The sequence below is a fragment of the Festucalex cinctus genome, chromosome 3 (assembly GCF_051991245.1).
Source record: "Festucalex cinctus isolate MCC-2025b chromosome 3, RoL_Fcin_1.0, whole genome shotgun sequence".
Classification (NCBI taxonomy): domain Eukaryota; kingdom Metazoa; phylum Chordata; class Actinopteri; order Syngnathiformes; family Syngnathidae; genus Festucalex; species Festucalex cinctus.
Window position 1 is genome coordinate 15,167,953 of NC_135413.1, and position 14,238 is coordinate 15,182,190.

The 14,238-nt window shown below is 37.7% G+C and overlaps 1 protein-coding gene across 1 annotated transcript in view; it reads left to right on the plus strand.

Annotated features, from left to right (window-relative positions):
* The first annotated feature begins 4,151 nt into the window (after positions 1–4,151).
* Positions 4,152–14,238, plus strand: part of mrpl23 (mitochondrial ribosomal protein L23) — a 50,525-nt gene continuing 40,438 nt past the window's right edge. The window contains exons 1-2 of the mRNA XM_077518018.1: positions 4,152–4,308; positions 5,269–5,391. Of these exons, the coding sequence (XP_077374144.1) occupies positions 4,292–4,308; positions 5,269–5,391 (140 nt within the window). The 5' untranslated portion in view covers positions 4,152–4,291. The remainder of the gene's footprint in view (positions 4,309–5,268; positions 5,392–14,238) is intronic.

Here is a 14,238-nt window from a genome sequence, read left to right on the forward strand (position 1 = left end):
TTCACCTACTCCGTTCCGATGTTTAGCTGTGCCCAAACATACAAACGTCACAACCTACATTATAATATGTGACACATTTTGTTTACAACATTCTTTAAGAGTATGTATTGTGCTAGTGCCCCAACACAATGAAGAGACATGGTGGCCACAAGACGCCCACATGTTAACAGCAAACAATCAGAGGAAAACTGTTTTCCATGTAAAGTGAAAGAGATAAGTGACCCGCTTGGAGCAGAGTGCAAACAGAATATTTTTTTTAATTAATTAATTAAATAGAAAACTGCCTGTTCAACATCACAGGAATTTCTGACCAACAAAAATAGCTTAAAAAAGGACATCCTGGCTATTTCCAACTCAGTTTATCTTAATCCTGTTATAAAAGGACATAAAAAAAACAAACATTTTTCTTTCTCGATGGGTGCTCCTGTAAGCCTCTGGCCAATAGTTTTCATACTGGTTCTGGGTTCGAATTTCTCTCTGTCTGGGTAATGCGATGTCATGTGGGCAGTGTGTACCCAAAAAAGGGAGTGTGCAGTCTCATTTTTCTGCCATGCGTGGCAGTAGCGATTCAAAATTCAATTTCCTGCATTGAGCAGCTTTAAGAAGTACAATGCAACTTATAAATGCTAAATATTGCACATTTGAACCATTTTGGGGGAGAGGGAAAATCCAATCGTTTGTCCTAAATTGCGCTAATTGCGTTGAAAAATGGTGTTCGAGAACGTTTTTTCATGTATTCCTATTGCAAAGAACTTTGTCACAATAGACACATTGAGCACCACTAGAGGGAGCCCAATAGTGGCACATGTGGCCCGGGCTCCATGTTTTCCTCGCAAAATATGTTGAAATTAGGGATGCATGATAATGCTATTTTCAACCGATACCGATAAACCAATAATTTAGAGGTGCCAATGTCATTGTTGCAAAATTAACTTGAATACAAATATGCTTTCAAGTCCTACTATAAGTGTCATGACTGGGTCATGCAAAGGTTATGTTTGGGTCATGACCGTGTGGTCAAGTGTCTGTTTTGAACTGATGTAACAGCATCTGGTTTCAACTGGTAAAACACTATGTGATGTCAGAAGCTATGTGATGTCAGGAGTCTTTAATCTCTTTATCTGGTCAACAGCCAATCAGATAATTCCATGTCAGTCCTGTTACGCACATGTCTAGCCACAACCAATCACATCGATTCACTGTCTATATAAGCTGTCTGAGAAATGTGTGTTTTGTCGGATTTACCTCTGTTCCTCTGTGCAACTCTTGTTGTTTCTTGTCTAGTCAAGTTTATTCCACTCCTCTCGATGTGAATAAATAGTTAAAATCTAATTTGTGTCTACGTTTTTTGGGATCCAACCTCAGCACATAACAATAAGTATAACACATACATTGAAACATTGTATAAACTTTGCACAATGTTTCAATGTATGTAAATGTCAATGTATGTATTGATATGAGCCACAACCACAACAGATGAACCAACGTGGCATGTCTGTAATTATTGCTGGATTTCTTTATCATCTGGTTTATCTGTAGGAAATCAAATTGCCGATAAATATCGGCAGATTTCTCTATTATCTGGTTTAACAGTTTAACATCAAATTGGCCAATAATTGCCGATTATTATCAGCCATCGATATTATCGTGCATCCCTAGTTGAAATGAAAATTTTGGATATGAAGAGTTGCGGAAAGCAAAAATGTTTTGGCTGGGTGAAATTTAATTACTGATATCTGCAAAACATTCAGTCAAACAGTCAAATGTTAAAAGGTATTGCTCAATACTGTCAGACTGTTGCTAAATTGAAAAACATTAGATGTATGCAGTATCTGATTTAGGACCACATGCGGAAGTGTTCCATGAATGAAAACATCAGATATCCTGCGTCTCATGTCTCAAATTGTACCACGTTTGCCTGCAGTGTGAATGTAGCCAAAGATGCTCTATTGTAGAGGCAAAGTGGCTTCAGGGGAATCGCTCAAACAGGAGGGCTCACTATTCACTGCAACCTTTCCATCTACATGTCTGGATCTTTCATTTATAACTTCCCTTTTTTTTCTCCACAGGAGATTCAATACCAACAATTTGTCTCCGGCTGCCTTTGAGATGGGAAATTTCCAAGCACCCACTCTCGGACTGTTTCCGTTGAGCCCCTCTGTCCAGTCACATAATAAACAGCCGCTTTCCAATGCCCCAGACCTGAACCTTCATTCCGGTGCTCTCACGTGCACACAGACTAGCGCTGTCAGTAAAGTTTTCATTTTTACACTTCCTTGGAGAACATTGCTATGGTAAATTGGAATGCGTACAAGCGGATTGAAGAACGCTTTCCCAATTACCCCACAGGATGTGTTTGCACTGTGTGCGTTTTAGGGCGTCACATACCCTGCCCTTTATCAGGCCATTAAACACGATATGACACCTGCAATACTGATCTCTCAGCAAATACATTTAAAATGGAAGCTCGTTCTAAAGTAAGAAGAGCAGCAGTCCGCTTACAGATTTTTGTAACGATCATATACAACACTATGTAGCTTTGTGGTCTGTTCAGCAAAAGTGAGCTTTAAGTCCCTGTGATATTTCTAAATTATTAACTCAATATAATTTAGCCATCTTAGTTCCACAGGAACGAAAGACGGTCTGTTTGCCCAGTTAGAGAAGAATGGACATTGGAAGTAACATCTAGATAGTGTAGTACAGATGACCATCGAAGGAGAAGTTGAAGAAAAGGGGAGTCTGGGGAGAGGCTGATAAAATCAAGATGTGGACAGAGGTTGGAATGAAAATGGCACGAGAGAATTCACGTGAGGGCCCACTGTTCTGAGAAGACAATGGCAAAACAACACCAGAAGCAGCACATGACCAATGAAAACCTTCCTTAATGGAGGTAAATAAGCCTGCTGACAACAAGCACTTTTTTTCTTCTTTTTTTTTTAACAAGTTATGTGGTGTAGTTGCACATAACATATCAACAAATCTATGGTCTGCCAGCTTGCCATTTCCAATAAATACAAATAATGAAGCTTCATACACATGTACTGGAATATTCAAATATCAGTTCACACCTTAGGAGAGTGAATAATTGGTCTGAAAATGTTCTATAATGATGTGACTGGCTGGAAGCCAAGCCAGGTTGTAACCCTCGCCTCACACAAGCCTAGTGATATCGCCTTGATGAAGTTTTGAACTATATTATCAAAAAACAATTAGCCTGTCACACCAAATAGAAGCGTGTGGTTTATTTTAAGGGGCCATTCCATTCGATGACATTTCAAGCATCTTCTATGAGAGAAGTTGAACAGAGTCTCCCTCTAGTGCTCCATCTTTAGGGTTACATGTACTGAGTGATAATGTAATGAAGCGTTATGTGCCAGTTGGAACGTTCCAACATGTTAACTGTTTTTAATAAAACATGACCTCAAATGTTCACCATTCGGGGCATCAGTAGCAAGTCCAAACTGAGTATCCAAAAATACACCGTGTTTTATGATATGATCATGTGAATAACAATTAATTGAAAAACGAATAAAATTGTAAAAAAAAAAAAAAAAAAAAAAAAAAAAATGCTTTTGAACACGAACATCAAATATAATGGACAAAAAAATGTCAAAATTATTTTAAATTTGGAAATGTAATCCTTGTAATTTGTAACATTTTGTGTTATCACTACATGCTCTAAGTTTGGCTTTGACCAGTAGGCATAAGCAGCTAACACAGCATATACTCGTGAGCAAAAATTTGCATTAGCATATTTGCAACCGTTGTTCTGAAATTAGAGTAATACTAGAATTACATTACTGTAGTATTTTAATGAATGTAAATGTCCTTATTCGTTGGTAAAGTAAATTATTTATTCAGCAGATTTCGTAAAAAAAAAGTGTACTGTTGATGGTTGAGCTGGATGAATGAAATTACACGACAGATAATTTCCTGATTTTCTTGAAAACACAACAAAAATAGTAAGATAAATGATCAGTTTTTAAAAAACGTTGGTGCCCAAATAAACTAGGGCCTCATAAATATCAGGATTTATCACACACTGTAACCACGACATTGTACACAAGGCAAATATCCAAACCCAGACAGCGGTACAGTCAGCTGGCCTTGGCGGAGGTAAACGCGTCACAACTTTGCAGCTTGGTGTTACCCAATGCGCCTGTGCAGATTGTTGCGCGTGCGCAGTGTATGTTCCCGGAAGTACGCGCACATGCCCTCCTGACACAACCTTGGAAAGACTACAAAACAACTACTTGACAAGCCTATGTAACACAACAAAACCATAACAACGATGTCAGTCAGACTAATGTAAGTTATCGCGTTTTATATACTTCTTATATATTTAATTGGGGAAACAAGCGCGCATACAGTCATTTTAGCTCACAAAGGTCTCCATCTCAAGCAGTAGGTGATTTATGAAGCTCGCATCAGCACCTTAAAGATTTAAAGAGTCCATTTCGGCTTTACCCATCCATCTGTGTTAATTTAGTGTTTTTGTGTGTCGCAAAACGGGGGTCGAGTATGATGATCGAATCTTAACTGCGTTTTCCAACATGACTGTCGCTTGTGTTATCTTGCTATGCTAAAAACAAGTAACATTATAAGGTAGAAGCGTCTGTGCTGTTGGTTACAATGACATGCACAAGACTGTGAATAAACTCTCATCTGTTGCTAATTTGATTAAAGGATGAGGTTGCCCCCAAAACTGCTGATGGCAAATAATTTAGTTGTCTCGCTTGCAAATTTGCCGTTAGTCTTAGAATCATTTGATTAATTACTGTAAAATGCGAGCCCTTTAAATTAAATCATGTCAAATGTTGAGTAGCATAGTTACTGTTTTGCAGAACATGTGTTACTCTCTACCTCGCTGTACCTTCAGCTTCAGCTCAGCTGATAGGAAGTGATCGCTACACAAGCGATATCTGCCACTATGAATAGGATTCTCCGTCTTGTTCTTCACCTTTTAATGACAGCTATGCATTGGTTCCTCTTTTGGTAGCCTGGAGAATGCTTGATCCTTCTTTTGCCTCTTTTTGTTGTGGCACTTGGTCCACAACAGCTGTCTCTCATTGTTAAAGTGTGGCGTTTTCCGTTTACTCAAAGTCGCTGACTTGTTTTCTATCTCTTCATTAATATATTGGGATGGACATTATTACTAATAGTCCATTTTTTTTTAAATTAATATGCACTAAATTAGCTAACATCAAAGTTTCCATCCATCCATCCATCCCACCAATCCTCATCGTTGACATTTTTATATTTTTGCAGATATCCTTTCTACCAGCTGGGTAACCCACAGCTGAGACTCTTCAGACCAAACTGGTTCTTTACACTGGTGAGGCCTGGAAGAGAACAGCCTCCTGACACTGTCCAGTTTCGCATCCCAATGGAGTAAGTCTTATACTACTTGCAGAGATCCATTACGTATGGCTACAAGTGTGTGTCTGTACACCCCTGCTCATTTCCTAGTTTTGCTCGGATGAGTTAGCTCAGTGATTCTTAATCATTGGGTTGGGCCGCGAGTGCCATCGAGTGGGCCACAAATTAATTTTAGTTTTGTAGCCCTGGGCCATGACGCAAGTAGACCTGGATGAGTGAGTTAGAGGCGTGCCGCTATGTCGTTTGACTTAAGCGTTTGACTCCTCCCACACGGCTTTTTCAAAATGGTTTAAACATGTTTTTTTCCCAACAAAATTTGCAGATTTAATGAGGCGCCATCTTGTGATGTAAAACTTGAGGCAATACAAAAAGGTATCTATGAATTACTTTATGCATAAATATGCAGAAGAATTAAATAGCTAATGAGCAAGAGGTGTTTATTTTTTTTAAATACTGTATTCATAAATAAGTCGATTGAGACTTTCTTCTTCTCAATTGTGTTCAGTTTTTCTAATTTGTTTTATATGACCATAAATGAGTATTCTGTTTGTGCCAATTGTTTTCCTTTTTTTGTGTTCTTATATTGTATATTTGATGCCTGTTTCTTCTTGTGCTACTTGTAAATAAGTACATTATTAATTTTATATAATTATGCCATAAATTGTGATTGTTTTTCTGTAAACTGCCTTACTGATTAGGCAAAATATCGTAACTCTAAATTGAGGGAGTATATTTTGATGTTTTGTTTTGTTTTTGTCCTCAGTTTGAGATTCTGTCATACGAGAAATATGTATAACCAAATAGCGGAAAATAAGGGGTAGGATTATTATAAGTTCTCTGAACTTCTACCTGCTCCTTTTGAGTACCACCATTGTATAACTTTTGTTGTAATTGTTTTGTTTTATTTTAACCTCTTACTCAAAAAAAAAAAAAAAAAAGAATCCTCCTCCAAATATACAAAACCATCGTACTACATGTAAAACACGCTGTTTCTTGCCACACAGTATCCCGTAATGCAACGCGCCAAACATAAACACATTCCACATAAACAATACCTCACACAGGATCCTCCAATACAGGGCTCCAACACACACGCAACTAGGGGTGTTAAAAAAAAATCGATTCGGCGATATATCGCGATACTACATCGCGCGATTCTCGAATCGATTCAATAATCGGCAGAATCGATTTTTTTTTTTTTTTTTTTTTTTTTTTTTTTTTTTTTAGGATTCACACCTTGAGCATGGAAGAATGTTATATGAATGGCACATTAAGCCTTAATATTTTTATTTTAATGCTGTTCAAATGTGAAACAGATTGCAAACTGTGTACAGTGGCTCACGGTTATAAGCCTCAAGTTTTAGATAAATATATTCATACAAATCTTACAGTGTACATGTACAAATTTACTGATAGTATTTTCTAAATTTGAATGGAAAAAAATCGCAACAATCGACTTATAAATTCGTATCGGGATTAATCGGTATCGAATCGTGACCATTCGTATCGGGATTAATCGGTATCGAATCGAATCGTGACCTGTGAATCGTGATACGAATCGAATCGTCAGGTACTAGGCAATTCACACCCCTACACGCAACCCTAATGACGATACACGATAAAAATGGTTGGGTTGATTTTTCTCAAGTTTTGTGTCACTCCTACATAACATAACATAACATAACATAACATAACATAACATAACATAACATAACATAAGGTGCCGATGATACATTGAAAACAGGTCCAGGGTCATGTTTTTCATATAGAACCTTAAAAGCATTACAATCTAAGAAAGAAACCTCAAATGCTGCAATCAATTGTCAAGTCAAGACTACTTTGTAAATATGTGTAAATAGTTGGATAGCGCAGTGAAACGCTTTCACACTTTAAGCCAAAATGTTGACATCAACTGTAGTTTGCATCATGGCCACAAGATGGTAGAACAACCTTAATAACAGAAGTCAGAAGCATCAGCCAGCCATCCAGAATTCTTTCAGTGTCTTTTGGTCCTCTTTATTGAGCTGTGTTGCAATGATGACTTATGAATGGCTGAGACAGGCAGTACAGTGGAAGATAAATTCAAAACTATTTATTTGGCTGTCCAACCGTCTGCCAGATGTCACACTTTTGTCACGTTTAGGCGCCAGTATTAACATCAACAGAGTGAAGGAACGCAAAATGTTATTGCTCATTCTCTAAAGCCCATATTCTTTGAATATGATATTCAGTAGGGATGGGTGAGTACCGATACCAGGTATCGGTATCGGGTCGATACCAGCCTTTTTTCAAGTACTTAAGTACTCGTGACGCAGACGAGTACAAGCGACCGATGGCAGAGGGGGAAGACGTTAAGTGAGTCCTCCTTGCCTGTAACTAGCGCTAGCTTGCAGCAGTTTTTCACCAAAACTTCACTAGTTTGCAAATACTTCAAAATTGTGAATCTTAAACTAAAAGAGCATTTTTGTGTTTTATTTTGAGCGTTAAGACTATTGAAGAGTGACTGTGCTGTTGTTGTTTTTTGTCAAAATTAAAGGAAATATATTTGTTTAAAAATATCTTTTAGTGATTTTTTTTTATTTGTCAAAATGTACTACTGGTATCGGCAGTTAGTATAGGTATCGATGAGTATTGAGGGTCTGAGTATCGGTATCGGTATCGGTATCGGTCTGAAAAAAAGTGGTGTCGAACAGCCCTAATATTCAGAATTTGACTTTACCCCAGTTGATTTCCCAAATGAATGATCAATTTTTAATCCAAAATCTGCATTCCAAATACAGTACCTTGTACCTTACTCATTTTGGGGGTATACTAAAAAATATAATGCAAAAATTCCAAAAGGAGTCCACAATTCATAACAGTTAATAAGTTCACTTGTAATTTTAGTAGCTGTAGACTGCAGTGAACATGTTTGTAAGTCGACCTGTGTGTACTGTGTGTGTGTGGTACTCCACAGGGCTAGTATGTCACACAGAGTCACACATTAATGTTTATCCAATTTGCTTGTCCAGTTTACGTCATCAAGGCATCACATCAAGCTATCTGTCCTCTTCTGTTTTTAAACACATTTTCTGATTTAATCAACATATTGCCATGTTACTGTATGTCATGAAATACAACAGAAGATTGTTGTTGTGATTACCTCTGTGAGCCAAGGTCACTGAGGTTAGCAGAACTGAGAGGTCTGAAGCCTGTGCTGGGGAGAAAAATAGAAGATTAAGACGGGTCTCTGGTGGGTTTTCGACTGTAATCTGTTCATCCAGGTGCTTGGCCTCCTACTAATGTGACTCTTGTCTCTTGTCTGCCGAATTCCAAGAATGCTTATATAATTTTGTGTGTGCGCGCGTGACTGTGCGTGTGCAATGTGCATGCGTGCGCGCACCAGGTGCACACAATTGTGTTTGTGTATCCTCATGAAGTAAATCACTGGAATTTGGAGAGAGGCTTGGCAAAAAAAGGTGTGTCATACACAATACAAAAGTTGGCTCACATTGAATTATTGATGGAAGAATGACCAGTTGTGATCAGTTCTCGCTATGGGAATCAGCTTTATGTGTAAACATGCAGTGCTTGCATAGACGTACATACGTACGTACATACATACATACATACATACATACATACACAGATACATACGTACGTACATACATAGATACATGCTGATCGAGGAGGGTGACCAAACGTCCTCTTTGGCCAGACATGTCCTCGGCATGGCTCAGTGGTAGAGTGGACGTCTCACAAGCCTGAGGTTGTGAGTTCAATCCCAGGCCATTGTGACCATGCCAAAGTATCCCTGAGCAAGATACAGAGCCTCCAGTTGCTTCTGATGCTGCATCATCAGTAGGTGAATGAGTAGTCAAAGTGTAAAGCGCTTTGTAAGGGGGGGAAAAAAAGACGCGACATAAGTGAAGTTCCATTACTGAACTTGGAAAGGTCTGCATCTTTAGGGTTAATAGTCAACTAGCATTAGCGTTAGCCACACTCTTTCACCTGAAAAAGTGGTCAAATGACACATAGTTGGAGGATGTTTGCTGAAGAAATTTCTCTTCAACAATCTCGGTTGAGTTTTCTTTTCATTTGTGTGACCTCATATGTATTTACCACCGTTTCACATCCTATGTTTGTGAGGTTTTTGGAAATTCATGAAAATAGACGCTTTTCATTGTTTTTCAATTGGCATATGTTGAGTTTGACTGACACTTTGCGCAACAAATGGGAAACGGAGTGCAATGGGTTGCTAACGTGACTGGTAGACTGTGGACTGTTCCCAAGTTGATGGTGAGGGATGTGGGGGGACATTAAAGATGGGTTTTGTGTTTACATGTTATTATTGTTTCGGTATATATTAAAAAGTATGTTATTTTTTTAAATAATAAAGTTCCACTTCCCGAAGGTTCAAATAAGGTGTCGAGCTGTGCTGGCAGCCCTGAGTTTCAGCTCACTGGTAGTGCTCCTTGCCCCCAAACCGAAGACGTCGTCGTTGTTGTTGTTGTTGTTGTTGTGGTGGTGGTGGTGAGGGTTCGATCCCCCTCACCCCCATTAAAAAAAGGGGGGGGGGGGGTAGAAAAGTGAAACTTAAAAAGTAAGTCTTAGTGCAAAAATGTAGAACATTGTGTAGAGAGTAAGACAAGCAAGACTTTTCTGCCAACACAGAAGAGGCATACCGTACATTACAATAGCTATAATGTATGGCGTCTGAGTAAACTTTGCGTATCACTGAAGTGTCTCGAGGCCGGATTGAGTGCTCAGTTTGTTTGTTTTTTTAAATATGGACACCATATACCACTAGAGTAACTTCTTAAGTCAGACACCACTGATATACAATTGAAAATGTACCATAAATTGACAGAAAAGATTAATCTGAAGTTGCACAACACATGTCGTGCATGCTATATGGTTTTTCAATACATTAGTTAACTTAATTTTACACTTGTGTTGCTGTTTTTAAAATATTTTTTTTAGTGTTCTATATCGGCACTTAAACTACCTCTATAGTTTATTAAGATTTTATGATGGAACTGAGTTTTTGAAAACGTTTAAAAAACAAAAAAAAACAACAACAAAAAACCCCCCCCAAAACAAAACAAAACAAAAAAAAACTTGAGTTTGACCAGCCTCCCAAGAATAAATTGTTCAATTGTGTCCAAAGTCTTTCTGTACGCATCATCAGATAGACAGATAGTAAATGACACATTAAATATCAATTCCAACGTATTTATGAGTTATTAAGTCATTGAAAGCTGTTGTAAGTTGTAATGCTGAACAGCTGTTAATGAGAAGTGGTAATATTGGTGTTCTCAGATATTTAACACAACGTGGCCTTTGTTTCAAAAGCGCTTTCACACCTTCACAGCAAATTTGAACTTATAAGTATGTTAAGGGGCTGCTTGTGAGGGGAAAAAAAAAAGTCTTAATTATTGACTCTCACTACTCTCTCTCCTTCTACATGATCCGTTTATATGCTATGCAATGTCCAGCTTGTTTTACTGTCTTGCATCAAATAATTCCAATGGATAATAAGTAAAACTTTATTTGGTTTTAAAAGGCTTTTTGTGTTATTGGCTAATAAATATGGCCAAAAATGTGAGGATTTAACCTATTTTAAGCATGCCTACTTAGAATAAGAAGCATGCATGTTAATTTATAAGGTAATTTTGTTGTTTTTTAAGGGGGTATTTATCCACTGGAAGCGCACTTAAAAAAACATAAAATCAACCTTCATCAAGTCTGAAAGCATTAAGCTTAATGTTCTCTGCACCTTTTGTCGGTTGACATGTTCATTATTTAGGGGGTAATGCAAAAATAGCTCAACTGATTCAATTTTTCCATTTTTTTTTTTTTTTTGATAGGTGACACAGATGCATGGCAAAAACATTAGATACATACTGTACACATGTTAATACATATTTACTGAGATGACCTTTCCACATTCCACCAGCAGGGGAATACCCTTCCATGTTTTGATTTGCCCTCCAATGTTCTTGATTATTTGCATTTTCATTAATTCTCTGTTGACTGTAGCTTTAACTTCTATTTTTTGGCCCTATCCTTTTTTCGTTCAGTCTGTTTTTTTCTTTTTCTTTTAATTTAAAATTTGTCTTTGGGTACTTTCTGTGCCAGATACCAGAGTTCTCCTACCAAAGTGATGTATTACTTTGTCTTTAGATTCACTTAAACCTTTGCTCTTGAAGGAACATCATCAAATTTCTAGGTTTCCTCCCACTACCCCTTATTCCCAATGTATTCCCCTCACCTGGCATGGATAAAGCCACAAACACACACACACACAACACAGAAAAACAATGCTGAACAGAATGTTCAGTCTACTGTACTTCTCAGTCACATTTTATGCAACTGTGCTGACTAATAACTATGAAACTAGACCATGCTGTGGTTTCTCACTGTAACCTGACTTGAGAAAACTGAGCCTTCCTAACAGCAGTCACTATTGTCTGGTAGCTGTACAGTACTGTACCTGTTGGATCAAACGATGCCGCTATCACCATGGTGTTCACTCTATGTTTGCGTGCTCCTCTTCCCGAATGCACGAGTGAAGTTGGAACTTGGAAACCCTTTTCACGCTAATTAACCTCTATGTATGTCATGGGAGTCAGTGAGCAGATTAATTAAAGAATGTAATGACTACTTCATGCTGACTTCATTTTTTTAGACTGACTCTTGATGGACACTGTCAGATCTCTTCACACTTGGCATACACATGAATTAATGTCAACAATATTTGCTGAAATCTTTTCCTCTTTTAGTGATGCACGATATGAAAAATTTCAACCGATACGATAACCGATAATTTCCTGCTTTGTATGGTCGATACCGATACCGATAACAGATACATTTGTTTTTTTGTATTTAATATAACCTTCATATAATCTGCAATTTGTTCATCCAGGAATGGAAAAACTGATGTTTTAGTAGCTCTGATTATGACAGCAAACAAATGTGTCTCTTTCAAATGTGTATTTTCTATATTAAATGGCTAACAGATAATTACACAAAATAAAAAGTTAGTTTTTAAATTAATGCAGAACTACAACTGGTTTATCTGGAAAAACAAAACATTAATGTATGTATGCATTATGCAATAGGAATGCATTTATTCTACCCTACGTGCAATAGTGCATGATGATGAGGTAGGTGAACGTTTGGTAAATATATATACATTAACATTTGTCAACCTTAATTTAAAAAAATTGAAATCAAGTAAATAGACAAAATTGGTATTGGAGCAACCCTTGTGGGTGCGTGGGTGGTTATGTTGTTTCTCGTGGTCCCGTGAGGGAAACACAGACTGGAAAATAATAAATAAATAAATAAATAAGCAAGCAAGCTGCTTAGATTCACGTGTTGTGTTGTGGCTTGGTTACAGCCGACGGTAACTGGCATTAAATAGTTCACTGCTTGGCTTGGCTTTAAAAGTTGAACATAAAATAGCACATCATACGCATCCTTGAAAACCCCCACCCCGTACTTACGTGTAGTGCATTGTTGTCAATCAAGCTGTGGCCACTTCAGAGGATGCAACGTGGCTTCAAATGTGCTATTAACTTGTAAAAAAAACAAAACCAGTCAGCTCCAAAAAAAAAAAAAAAAGTCTGCTTGTCTAGCGCTGTGAAAGCCATAACTTTGGCATTAATGACTTTAGGTTTGTTGTTGCTGCCTTACTGACTTCTTTAACTTAGCGCCGTTAGCCTAGCAACATTAGCTGCTCTAGCTGTGCCTCATTCAAGTTCGTTCAAAACGGCTCTGCTCCGCTTTCTCTCCTCTGTGCTTGCCAAAAGTCGTCTGGATGGTAATTGTCATTCCGTCTTTAGATTTTTTGCTGCTGGCTTGTTAGCTTAGCGCCGTTAGCCTAGCAACATTAGCTGCTGCCTCTGTGCCTCCATGAAATTTGTTTCGTTCAAAACGGATCTGCCATGATGATGGATTTTGAGGTGAACAAAAGCCTTCTTTCCCCCTCTTCGAATCCATGCTGAACATGTTTTGATCTTCTGCCATGGAGAAAAACCACCACACTGGTGAGGAGGACATGTTGATTGCTACGTGCTAGTCTATACAGTAGTGTGGGGCGGAACAAGCTTCGGTTAAGCCGTTTTTATTTTTTTATTTTTTTGAGATGCCGGTCTACAAAAGTGAGAGGCGTGATAGATGATGTAATCAGCACGACTTGGTGTATTGTTGGGTCCTCACGTTGCAAACAGTGTACAGACTTTAATAGATATATCGGACCTTTGTATCGGCTAAAATATAAATATCGGGCCGGTCAAAAATGACCTCATATTTTTCCATATCGGCCGATATTGTATCGGTCCGATAAATATCGTGCATCCCTACTCTTAATTGAACAGATAAATTAATCATCATTCAGTGTTGTAGTGATAGAAATACAGTTTACCGGTAATTAGTTCCTTGAGCATGTAACTCCAAGCACCTGTTCTTTTCTCGATGAAATGAATGGAAATACCATTAATTTATTCCATCCTCAACAACATACAGTTTGCTGCTATACAGGATGTGAATTTTGCAAATAAAAACTTACACTTAGATTAAAAATAAAATCAAATGTTATTTTTATTGTTTAATTAATAAAAATCCTTGTTTCAGGTCACTGGGATTAACCTGTAAAAAAGGCTCCACAAATTTAGAAAGTTGTTCCTCAAATGAAATGTGTTTCGCAAAACACCACAAAGAAAAAACAATATTTTGAGCCTTGCAATGAACAAATACCAAATTGTAGTGAGGTGTGATACAATTCAACAGAGACCCATCATAATTCATTTTGATTAATATGACATAAGGAATTGACAATGTAGGAAACAGCAGACATTAATACATAATCACTCG